The sequence below is a fragment of the Agelaius tricolor genome, unplaced genomic scaffold (assembly GCF_023055355.1).
Source record: "Agelaius tricolor isolate 1412-34295 unplaced genomic scaffold, bAgeTri1.0.p SCAF_17, whole genome shotgun sequence".
NCBI classification, from domain to species: domain Eukaryota; kingdom Metazoa; phylum Chordata; class Aves; order Passeriformes; family Icteridae; genus Agelaius; species Agelaius tricolor.
Window position 1 is genome coordinate 17146856 of NW_027269277.1, and position 12779 is coordinate 17159634.

The 12779-nt window shown below is 46.4% G+C and overlaps 1 protein-coding gene across 1 annotated transcript; it reads right to left on the minus strand.

The window, feature by feature from the left end:
• Window positions 1–412: 412 nt before the first annotated feature.
• Window positions 413–12163, minus strand: PGK1 (phosphoglycerate kinase 1). The gene is made up of 11 exons (XM_071442713.1): window positions 12000–12163; window positions 9456–9506; window positions 8446–8601; window positions 8185–8329; window positions 6053–6156; window positions 5231–5350; window positions 4498–4612; window positions 4030–4209; window positions 3312–3489; window positions 3037–3135; window positions 413–878 (listed from the first exon to the last, which is right to left on the minus strand). The coding sequence occupies exons 1-11, from the start codon at window positions 12062–12064 to the stop codon at window positions 838–840; spliced, it is 1254 nt and encodes a 417-aa protein (XP_071298814.1). The 5' UTR covers window positions 12065–12163; the 3' UTR covers window positions 413–837.
• Between the last annotated feature and the right edge of the window lie 616 nt (window positions 12164–12779).

A 12779-nucleotide genomic window follows, 5' to 3' on the forward strand; every position in this document is an offset into this window, starting at 1 on the left:
CAGAGGCACATTGCAATTCTGTTTGCCAGGGACTTCATTTGTACCTGTCTCAGTCTTCAAAATTCTCCCTGTATTGACATTGAATACATTAGTTGCCCACTATGAGGCAAGTTCTATAGATGACAAGCAGTTGAACTTGCATTTTTCTTACTTGACTTGCACATTCAAAATTTCATCTTACTTTATTATGAGGGGCATTGAAGTCTTAACAGCACATCTGTGGCAATTTACTTACCAAGTTCACTTTGATGATGACTGGGTGCTAATAGAACCACTGGACAAACACAAAAGGAGATTTAGAAATATTGCAATTAGAGCAAATAGGAAAAATAGCTTAGATTCCAGATGCTAGAAGGTATTTTAATGCAGACCATTCTAAAAATCTGAAATAAGGACAACATACAAACTGGGAGCACTTGAAATATGTTTATTCAGCAGCTAATACAACCAACCTCCAAAAAACTGGAGTCCCCTCTGGTTTCTGAACCGTGTCAAGTGATGAAAATGCCTTTAGGATGGAAGCTGGACAGTGCACTCCTTTCTGAGATATACGTCTAACAGGGATTAATCTCTTTGAAAAGGCAAAATATAAATATATACACTCTAAATTCACAACAACAGCTTCAACTACGTTAATTCAAGTGGGGTAACAGTGGACAAACCCACATCATGTAAACTGCAGTCAGGAAAATCTCTGCTCTCTGCTGCTCCCTCCTGCTCCCAGGTCCCGTTCTGGTTTACATTCTGGGATCTGCCTCTGGCAGAGCTGGAACACGGAAGCGCTGAAGTGCTGGATCTCAGGGGCTGTGCACGGGACTGGGCCTGGGGCTCTGCTCTCTACACATTGCTCAAGGCATCCACACCAGGGAGAACCTTACCTGGGGGCAGAAAGAACACAGCAGCAGGGTTAAGGACCTCTCAAACAACTCTGCAACATTCAAAGAGATAGAATGTTAAAAAGTGAATCAGGAATTAAACTCTTGAAAATGGAAGAGTTTGGCTCCATGTTGACTGTGGTGGTGTTCACAGGGGTCTCAGGAAGAGGGAAGAGATCAGAATCTGACTCCATGTTTCAGAAGGCTTGATTTATTATTTTGTGATATATATTATATTAAAACTATACTAAAAGAATAGAAGAAAGGATTTCATCAGAAGGCTGGCTAAGAACAGAAAAGGAATGATAACAAAAGCTCGTGACTCTCAGAGAGTCTGAGCCAGCTGACTGTGATTGGCCATTAATTAGAAACAACCAACATGGACCAATCACAAATGCACCTGTTGCACTCCACAGCAGCAGATAATTATTGTTTCTCTTTTCCTCTGAGGCTTCACAGGAGAAAAATCCTGGCAAAGGGATTTTTCAGAAAATATCATAGCTACAGTTGACCATGGTGGTTCCATGGACCTGCTCCTCACAGGGAATCCACCCAGAGCACAGCTGCACTCAGATGTCAGCAGAGATTCCTAACACAGCCCAGCCATCAACCCTCAATCAACAGTAATGGCACATTTCTGTCCAAGGCTCTGCTGGGGCCAGATCCAAACACCCAACATCCTTTTCCATTAAATTTGATGGCAAACAGATTTTGGATTGGATTTAGAGTTGCTGCATACTTTCTTAAATCCCTAGTGGCAAGTAAATAGAATTCTGAGGAGTGTGGTGGAAATTTTAAGAATGAATTAAGAGAAGAAGCCTCCTATGAGTCTCAGGTCTTTAAATAACTAAAACATTCAGGTTGAGACATTAACAGATCTCTTTCCAACTGAAGGATTCAAAGAATATTCTCATCTTTGAGTACAGGGGCCTGGATTAATAAAGTGCAATGTTTTCTAAAGCATTTTTAGCTTTTTGTCGTACTTTAATAATGAACAGACACCACTCTGGTTTTGCCTTTCCTCAGAAAACCAACCTTCTAATGCTCAAGCTGTGCAGCAGGACTGAATTGTAACACTGTTCACAACTCACTAGTTTGCTGAGTTTTCAGGGATTTTTCCCCTTTCTTCATCTTCAGAAGCTTTTCTAATTAGCCAGACTTCCGTTACATTTAAAAGATCACACACACAAACCCATATTTTGGGCCAAAACTTAGACAAGTTTGTGCTTTTGAATACACAGTGTTTCCTTCGAGCCATCTGCATTCTTTCCCTTCCCCATCACTCCCTAGGCAACAGAAACAAAAGCTCTGTCTCCCATCTTACTCCTGCAAGCAGCAGCTGCAAGGCAGTTTATTGAAGTTTCTCCTCTCCAGAGGAGCTGACAGCATTGGATAATTTACACACACTGGGAAACGGCAAATTACCAGAGGAAATGAGAAGTCGTTTAGAGAACAATGGAACTCGTTACAAGAATCCCTTCAATCCTCAGCATTTTGAATTCCAAGCACCCTCGTGCAGGTTTGTCGCTGAGCACTAGAGGGCTCCCCAAAACTAAGGGAATTCCAAACAGGAAGAAAAGCCTTGGCAAGAATTCCAGACTGTTCTGATGAGGTTCCCCTATCAGAAACCGGGCATTTTCAACAGGCTGGTTGGCATGTCCTGAGGGATCAGTGATAAAATCCAGCCCATTCTTTTTTCTGTCCCAGTATTTTTGCTTTCTGGGAGAAGCATGCTGTGCTGTCTGCAGGAATATTCCATTTTCCTTCCTCTCTTCCTCTGTGAGGGCTACAGAACAGGAGAAGAGGAGCTTGTAGCTCCAAAGCTACATGTAACTAACTCCACATGGTGGCACAAAAAAGACATTCCTGTGTGTTCTGGTTTGATAAGGTAGTGAGCTTTTTGGGAGCTTGTGGTTAAAATAATTAGTGTTGAGATTTCAATATTGGCATTTGGTGTGGCTACTGAGGACATGGATATGGTTTTGAGAATATAGGGGGTTAAAAGTAGAGAACTTCTAGGGGAATGTTTTTTTGGTTTTGGTTGGTGAAAGAGGTTACTGTCAAACCATGACACTGTTGTTGTGCTTTCCTGATAATGATAATGGTTAAGCACCCAGAACTCCACATTTACTCAAACAAATAAAGATAAAAGAGGATTTACCCTCTAGCAGCTCCAGGCTGGCTCCACCTCCTGTGCTGACATGGCTGACTTTATCCTCAGTGTTCCACTTAGCACAGCAAGTAGCTGTATCTCCACCACCTGTAGCACAGACAGAACCCATGAGACACAAGAAATTCAATTTTGTCCAACTGAAGGCCGAAGCTGAAGGACAGAGGAGAACTTGAGGAAAACAATTTGAGCAGTATTTTTATTACAATGCTGGCCATCACGAGCTTCCTCCATGCATTTAGAAACAGAAGAACACAACTACTTACCAATAATGGTGATGCAGCCTTTTCCAGTAACTTCTACCACTTTGTCCATCAGGGCTTTGGTTCCTTTGGAAAACTTGTCCCACTCAAAGACTCCCACTGGACCATTCCACACGATTTGCTTGGCCCTTCCCACAACTTCAACAAACTTCTTCACACTCTCAGGGCCACAGTCCAGGCCCTAAGGGAAGTGAGAGAAGTCACTCATCACTGCTGAGCCCCAGCTCAAATCACCCATGGCCAGCCAGAAGCTTCCTCCTCACCCCAGACAAGAAACAAGGATTTCTCTCTATTCACAGACAGATTTGCCAGCAGCTGCTGCAGGAGGGTGGACTCTGGGGGGGTTTTATCTTCCTAACACTTCTTAATCTTCCAGTAAATCAATTTTAAATCAATGTCAGATTATTGAAGCCTTAATTAGAAAACTTTGCCAACCCTACTTAAATTCTAGTCAAATAAAAGGGATTTTTACTGCATTCAGATCTGCATGCAGGAATTTTGCTGTTTTAATCCAAATCTCACAGAAGCTACTTTAGACTTAAAACTTCAGAACAAACAACAGGGCTTCAATTTCATTAAACCAACAAACTCTACACAGCTTGCCTGCCCTCAGAAACATTTGCCAAGGCTCACAATTACTCTTGCTACTCCTTTAAGAGGTGTCCTGCCCACACTATTCCTTCCTGCTCCCCCTGTCAGTCCCTTTCCCATTCAAACCTACCATCCAGCCAGCAGGAATGCCTGAAGCCACTGTGGCCTCCCCAGTCTGTGCATTCTCATCAAATTTGTCAGCAGTGATGAAGTCAACAGGCAGAGTGATCTTCACACCATTCTTCTCTGCCTTGGCCATCAGGTCCTTGACAATTTTTGATCCCTCTTCATCAAACAGAGAGTTGCCAATCTAAATTTAAGAGAAGTGTTTGTTTAGGTCCTGGTCATTACAGAAGAGAACATCAGGTTCTCTGAACCCAAACTGCTCAGACAGCAATTCTGGAAAGATTGTTTTCTTAAAGCACATGGAGAGACATGGCAGCAATCTGAGTTTTGCAAAGAGATTCTCAAGTAATTTCTCAGTGCTCCCTACTCTTGCAGAGAGCCAAGAGAGCCAGTAAGGTGCATTCAGAACATGTAAGGTGCATTCAGACCACATTCCCCACTAGGAGCAGACATGGAATTGTTCTCCTTGTACCTCCATGTTGTTGAGCACTTTGAGGAAGGTGAATGCCATTCCACCACCAATGATCATCTCATTGACCTTATCCAGCATGTTATTGATCAGCTGGATCTTATCCTGAACTTTGGCTCTGTAAGAGAGAAAAGGAAAAAGAATTAATAATGAATATTGTGTCTTTGGTATATCAAAGCTGCTCTAGAGAATGATCCAAGAAAAGAATTGTTTGGAATAGGCAAAAAGAGAATTTTCCAAGTTAGCAGGCCAGCATTAAAATTCAACTTACTAGAGCATTATCCAGCCCTCCATTTCTTCTTTTCTATTTAAATATAAACCTCATTAGCCCTTTAGAGCCTGATTTCCCCTGACTGCTCAGCAGAGCCCCTGCAGCCCCAGTTGCATAATGAGAGGCCGTGTCAATTTACAGAGCCTGAGCACTCCTGTACCCTGAACTGGGGGGAAAGGTCACTGACAATGTCTGGCCATCACATGGCTCTAACTGCTCTCCTGGCTCATCTGGGCAAAAAACTGCTGGGGACTGTCTTGATTTGGGGAGCAACAATAAACAGCCAGACTGGATCATCACAGGAGCAGAGGTATCAGTCAGCTCCTCTCTAATCCACATCTCACATCCCAGGAGTCAGCTACAAACCTGAACTGCAGGTACACTTGAAAGGAAAGCACTTGCTAAATAACATGTCATTTGTTAGGGCAGATAGAGAAATACAGTCACAGTGTTCTTGAGCCTTACCCTCCAAGAATTGCCAAGAAGGGTCTCTCTGGACTCTCCAGGGCCTTGGCAAAATAATCCAGTTCTTTCTTCATCAGGAAGCCAGCAGCCTTCTGAGGCAGATTGACACCTACCATGGAGCTGCAGAATTAAAGTAAAAAGTGAGGAAAGGAAAAATCTCCTTTCCTTTTTTCATGAGAGATGGGGGTGTAGAAACACCCCCATGTCTCACAGCATTACAAAGCCAACTCTTGAGTCAGCTGCAGCAATGGGAACAGCTACCACCTGCATGAAAACACACACAGGCTGTTTTCCTAGTTTGATAAGAGAGTTGTGCATGCTTCATTTCTGACATTGGTTCTGCACAGAAATATTGATTTGCAAGACATTTATCATCTCAACTAGTGATCCAACAAACCAGAGGACAAATCAGAATAGCCAAGAGCAGGGATTTCTTCTTCCAAGAGGATCACTACAGTCTGCAAGTACACATATCCAAACACACTCCATGAAATAATAATTTTGGAGTGATGAATCTTTTGGAAAAGAGGGCTGCTGTGAATGCAGGACAATTTATACAAGCCCTAAGCAAGTCATCATTAGATCTTCAAAGTCTAAAAAAGTCAATTCAAGTCTAAAGCTCTTGTTTCAAGAGACAAACCTGAAAGAGCATACACTGATAACAACTACCTCCAGTAAATCCACTACTGAGGAACAAACACAGCACAATGATAGTGGGGTAGCCCAAAAGGAAGTTAACACTCCTCAGGAGCAGTATTTGATGTGTTTCCACAGCAGATACTGTTCTGCAGTTCTGCCTGTGGAAGGGAAATGGGGACCCACCTGTGAGCTCGGTGTGCAGTGCCAAAAGCATCATTGACATAGACATCTCCCAGTTTGGAGAGAGAGGCTCTGAAAGCATCCACTTTGGCAGGCTCAGCCTTGATCTAAAAAAAGAGAAAGAAGGACAAGTTTGTACCCTGAGACTTTGACTCTGAGCTCAAAGTCAGCTATTTGACTGAAACCCAAAGCAGAGGTCAGCCAGAGGAACTCATCAGTTCATCCAGTGGGTCACTATCTTCATTTGCTTTTTCCCAGTCCAGAAGAAGCAACAAAAAAAGTTTAAATGGTTTAAATTCCACCTTAAACTCCCCATGACTGCTATTGCTGAAGACTCTTCCCACTTCTGAACTGCAGCACCACAAACCATTCAGTCCCTCTCCAACAGAGTTCCAGTGCTGTGTGGTGAACACAGGTAGCACAGGAAGGGTGTGGAGAGACAAGGCAGTGCTGAGATCAGGCTACACAAATTCCTGCTCACTCATTGAACAAAGCAAGCATAATCCCAAGAGACACAAGTAAAAGGTTGAGCTCCTGAAGGACTGATTTAGCAACTGCATTGAGGATTAACCAATGAACAGTCTGATAAAAGGCTGGCACACTACAGCAGCCCACAGTGACAGCAGCCAATGCTGGAAATGCAGCTAAGTGTAGTATGTAGTGGGTAAGAACAGGTGTATTTCTGTGAAAAGACTCCTCTAAGCATCCTACTAAATCCTCACAGGATGGCTTATGCAGTTCAGCTCTCCCTGCCAGCCTGAAGAGACAGCAGAGCCCACTGGGGCAGCAGGTGACTGCTCAGGGGTAGCTGGCAGCCACCTGGGGCAGGGAACAGCCCAGACTGGAGTCAGGCCAGCCCTGCCAAGGGCTCTCCTGCTCCGTCAGCTCAGCACCCCAGGGAGGCCTCTGCCAGCACCACGTGTGACACCACAGGGACAATGGCTGGAAGGCACTCCAAGAGATGGCAGCAGGGCTCAGCACAGCTTTGGGGAGCCTTTTTAGCAGAGCCTGAGCAGGAGACAAGTGCAAGGGACCACAAAGATTCTGCAACAATGCTGCCAACTGCTCCTTCACTCAGCAAACTGCCTGGCTGCACAGAGAGTAAGTGCTCAGCTGGAACCAGCACCGTCTGTGAGCAGAACACAAGAGACTCTGACAGAAGGAACCACTACCACTGCACCTACTTTGGAAAAACACAGCTTAAGCAGCAGTCAGCAACCTGCAATCCTGTCCTGCATCACTGTTTCCATAGCACTGACTCTCACCTCTGTTAGGAGAGGCAGCTCTGACACCTCTCCTGATGTGCTCAGTGCAGTGTGTGCTTCCATATGCACATACACACCTAAATCACCTGGGAATTACAGGAACACACAAAACCAAGGGATTGTCTCCCAGAGAAAATGAAATTCTTGCCCCACTCTTCTCCCTGCCACTATACCTGCACTTCTATCAGTGAATAATTCCAGATTTGCTCAATTTTCCCCACCATCTGCACAGGCTCACCAACTCTGTGCTGTGTTCCTAAGCTACAGGAGTCCTGTGTCAGCCCATAAAGGGCAGCACTCCATGTCAGCATTCCCTCCAAGCACTGGATCTCTGTGAGCCAGCAGGGTCACCATCGCTAAGAAAAGCAGCTGTCTGGAGCAAGCACTCTGCTGACCTTCAACAAAATGTCAGAGGTGCAAGGCAGCCTGGTTCTAGAGAACTGCTCTGAAGAGCAGACAGCCTTAGAGCAGGGTTTGATAATCCCTGTGCTGCAGAAATATTAGCCATGTAACCCAAAAAGGAAGCATCATTCTTATGGGCCTGGTGGCAACAAACTGTCTCCAAATTGGTTTTCATTTTAGACACCCAATACTGAAGCCTAACAAGCAGCAGTTTCTTGCACAGCTCTATTTTGTTTCTTTCTCCTTTTTTGACAGTCACCTATAGCCTTTCACTTGAGCTGTTTCATCTTGGAAATTCACTGTACTCCACTCAAAGCTTCTGCACAACAGTGGGACACACTGAACTAAAGATCTCTGACATCCTGTTAAGAGCAGGTTCACAATCAGTGCTTTAGAGAGGCTGCTGGCTCCTTGTCAATCTGCAGCAAGGAGCAGGTAAGACCAGAGCAGGCACACATGAAGTTTCACCTTGTTCCCTGAAGCATCCTTGCCTTTGCCTTCCTCTTCAACGTGGAATCTGAGGTTCTCCAGCAGGATGACAGAGCCAGCAGCAGGATTGGCACAGGCATTCTCCACCTCAGCACCAACACAGTCCTTCAGGAACAACACCTCCCTGCAAACACAAGACACACACTGTAACCCCACCAGTGATTTCCTGGTGGAAAGAAAAACATCCAGGTCTCCTGGCAGGGAGGGCCTGGTGCACTCCAGGCTGTTTTTCCACTTTACCTGCCCAGGAGTGCCTTCAGCTCCACAGCTACTGGGGCCAGGGAGAACTTGTCAGGCATGGGGACACCATCCGGGCGACCCAGGTGGCTCATGAGAACCACGGACTTGGCCCCATGGTCCAAGCAGTGCTTGATGGTAGGAACAGCTGCCTTGATTCTGTAACAGCACACAACAACTCATTAATAAGCACTCCATTAGTTTACCAGGCAAGCAGATTAGTAGCACTTCCACATGAGCCCTGGGAGCTGTTCCTCAAAAATGACAAAAGAAACAGAACACAAGAGCTGGACAGAACAATTCCTTAAAAAAGCATCAACAAAATTCTCCTTCCCAGCCTGTTTGCATACATTTCACTGTTATCTTCCAAGCAATGTAGGACATGGAATTAAAATGCATTTTGTAATCTAAGTTCTGCTGATTGCTCAGTTAAGAAATGCCAGGACACAGCTGAACAGTACCAGGCTCCCTGGGTTACTCTGGGATCCTGCACCAGTAGAGAAATGATGAGCAGTGAGAACACTGTGGTGAGCAAAGCTGGCACCTCCTGCAAGTGGCACACAGGCAGGGCAAGACAGCTGGCACCACTGTTTGGAAACTCCAGGGTTTTGTGTGCTGCACAGCAACAATTATTCTAACAAAGACTCCAAGTTACCACAGCCCCAGGGTAAGCAGGAGGCACAGAGACTTCTGGATAGTAAGAGAGACAATTTTCACACACAGCCTAAGGGATGTGGCTGTGAAATGGCAACAGTTTAAGAAGTTTAAGTTAATCTCTAAAATAAGAGATTTTTTCCCATATGCTCTCCACAGCAGCCACAGTGAGTATCAGCCTTGTATTTAAGTGTAGTTTGCTAGCAACTGCAGGGGGTTTAATAAAAAATTGTTGGACTTTCTCTGACACCTTTAATATTCTGGTATGAACAGTAACATGGTAATGCTCCAGGTACTGGGGCAAAGTCAGAGACACAGTAGACTTTGGGCCTCCATTTGAGATGAAAATTACAGCTCACCTCTGATTGTTGGTTATTTTGTGATCCTTCATTGGAACATTGAAGTCAACCCTAAAAAAAAAATCAGAAGCAAAATTTAATATTCAACAGATTTATTTTATTACTTATTTAATTAATTTTAAATATTCAACAAATGAGTGAGGAAACCTGCCAGTAAAGGTGCTGGCTAAAAAAAACAGTGTTACAATTAGAGTTAGATGTTCACCTTGGCCCTGTCGACAAGTTCTGTTCTGAAATCAATGTGTTATCAGCCATTTCTGCTTGTGATAACATCACAAATGGAGAACAACCACTGCTAGAATGACTCAGGAAAGCTGGGACAGCAACACATCCTAATGCTCAGGACCAGAGCAGCAGTAATGCTGAGCAGGAAATAAACCCAGACACAACTTTTAATTTTTAAACAATATGATTTCAGATCCCAACAGAGGAACATCCAAAGGAAAGGAAATGAACAACGACCAGTGACCTTGTGTCCTCAAATGAGGCTTCAGAAATACTTGGCTGGACTACTGTGGCCAGCAGGCAGTTGAAGGAAGCTTTAACTTCTGTCCTCTGCAGCTCTAATCTCCCTGCTGTGGCTTATCACATTCTCCCTGGAAGACCTGACTTGGATCTTGAGGTGACTTCCTGAGCCGTGCCAGCTGGAGCCCTGGCAGGGAGGAGTTCCAGGGCCCGTTCTCCTGGCATCCCTCGTGCCCATGTGCAGGAAGCCGCGTTGCGTAACCGCGGAGGCAGAAATTGCTCACTGAGCCACGGGAGGGAACAGCCATGGCTGGAGCAGAGAGCAGAGCGTGCATCCTTCATCCTTCCGTACGTGAAAAGCACCGCGTTCAGCAAAGCTGCGGGAATGAATCCCCTGCAGCCCACTCAGCACGTCAAACAAACGGGAAGGAAAGACAAAAGCTGCCAGCAAAACAGGAGTAGCTGAGCAGAAAGAAATTGAACTGGCAGCCCCACGGCACAGTGGTCGAGTTCTAGAAGGGGCAAAGAAAAGCACCATTATCCTAAAGGAGAGAATAAAAGGACAGTTTGCTTTACAGAGCCATCAAAACTACAAAAGAAAGGTCCAGCTCAGCCTTCTTCCCCCCTGCAGACCATTGAAATCTGAGCTCCCTGAGCCCTCTCCCCTCCCCATTCTCAACTTTTCCTGAAGCTTCGGCACTAGGACCCGAAGCTAAGCAGGACGTGAGTAAGCCAAAATTAACGATGAACATGAGGAGAAAAAGAAGAGGTATCGATTTTAGTACTACTGAGAGCACGTGGTGACTCGTTTAGGAGACACGGAGCCTGGCAGCTCACCTGCTGTGTTAGGGTAGTCCCTCACGGAACAGCAAAATTAATTAATTAGCATTAATTAACAGAGATTTTGAGCGGGCAAACCCAGCCCACCGCCTGCCAATGCACGGCTGCTCTCTGTAACATGACTCAGAAATGGAAAAAACCAGTCAGATGGCCAAAAAAATAGTCAGGTACAGACTTCTACAGAGAGATCTTTTGTTGTACCAGACTTAGAAAGTGCACGGAAATCCGGAGCAAGCTTCTTCAGTACTTGCTACATGGGCTGGTTTCTGGTAAGAAAATTAGGGAACTAGTTCAAAACAAGGCTGAAGAGACAAGGAGTAAGAAGAGCAAGTTGTCTGTCAGACTGCGAATAAGAGGAGCTGTATTTTTGCTATCCCTGCCTACTCACAGAGCAGATAACACGCACACGGTAACCACGTTATAGTGACCTTGAACAAACTACCCCATAATTAAAGTATTTCGAGCAGGACATATCACGATGTACCTTCGTGCCCTTATCTCCCAGGACTTGGCAACAATTTTAACATTACGCTTTCAGGCACTGATGCTTTATAAATAAGCAATGACTGCCTATTTTAGGGTTTCAGACCAGGATGTGCAGAAAACCTGCGGTGACGCCCCAGCCAGGGAAGTGTCCAAGGCCAGGCTAGAAGAGGTTTGGAGCAACCTTCCTAAGCAAAAGGTGTTCTTGCCCTCGGCATGGGGATGGAAAGAGATGGGCTTTAAGGTCCCTCCCAACCCAAGCCATTCTGTGATCCGATTCCTGCTAAGAAATGAATTATTATTGGTATTTGGACAGCTGAGCAGAGCCGTATCTTCACTTTTTTATTGCAATGCTTTTTGAATTTACATTAAGGAAAAAAAATTAACTGGGAAATAAGCGGTTTTGGGGTAGCTCTCTGGAATAAAAGCACGGCAGGCTGGCTGGATTTGCCCTCCGGCCTCCTGTGTCCGACACACGTGCGAGAGTGGGGGGTGATCCAGGGCGGCGGAGCCGGGCCGGGATTTACACCCTGCCCGGCCGCCACGTACCCGCAGGGAAGCCGGGCCGGCTCCACGATGATGCAGGAGCCTCTCCAACACCCAGCGAGCGAAAAAGAATGAAATTAAAACCGCACAAATCGACACGCGCCAGGCTCGGGCAAGGGGCTGCTACCGGGGGGCACCGGCTCGGCCCCAGCGTGGAGCACAGAGCAGGGCGGCCCTCAGGGGACGCACATTCCCCTCGCAACGCCTCACCTCATGACGACGCGCTTTCCCTTCACGTCCACCTTGTCGAGGGTGAGTTTGTTGGAGAGAGACATGTTTGCTGCCGACCGCAATCACTCCACTCCCGCTCAGCCCGCTCCGCTTGGCCGCCTCCGCGTTCTGCCGCAGCGCCGCCCGCGCCGCCACCACCCAGCGCGCCTGGCCCCGCCCCTCCCATCATCGATTGGTCCGTGCTATCCTCTCTGTATTTCTATTGGTCAAACCCCCTGTCCATCAGTGGTCATCCCGCCTCTCGGAGGCGGGGCTGCGGCGCCGGCCCCGGTCACGTCCCACACGCAGCCGCCGCTCTCTGAGGGTACTGGGAGAGTGTGGGGTTCTGCCCCTGAGCACCAAATTAACGGTTCCGGACCTTATCTGAGGCAAAATCACCCATAAATGGTCTCTAAACGTGTGTCGGCTGGTACGAATCCTTCAGGTGAAGGGCAGGCACTTTACGGCTGGGCCATAGGCCTGGGGCAGGCCACGCATCGACTGTAAAGGGTGAGACAAAACCCGGGATATTTTTAAGTGACCTACATAAATACTTCTCAAGACAAGTGGGGACAAAACAACTGTTTGAAGGGATACACCTTGCAGCAGCATGGTTTAGTAGAATCACAGGATGGTTTGGGCTGGGAGAGGCCTTAAATATAATTTCATTCCACGCCCTGCCGTGGGCAGGGACACCTTCCGCTATCCCAGGCTGCTCCAAGCCCTGTCCAGCCTGGCCTTGGACACTTCCAGGGATCCAGGGGCAGCCCCGGCTGCTCT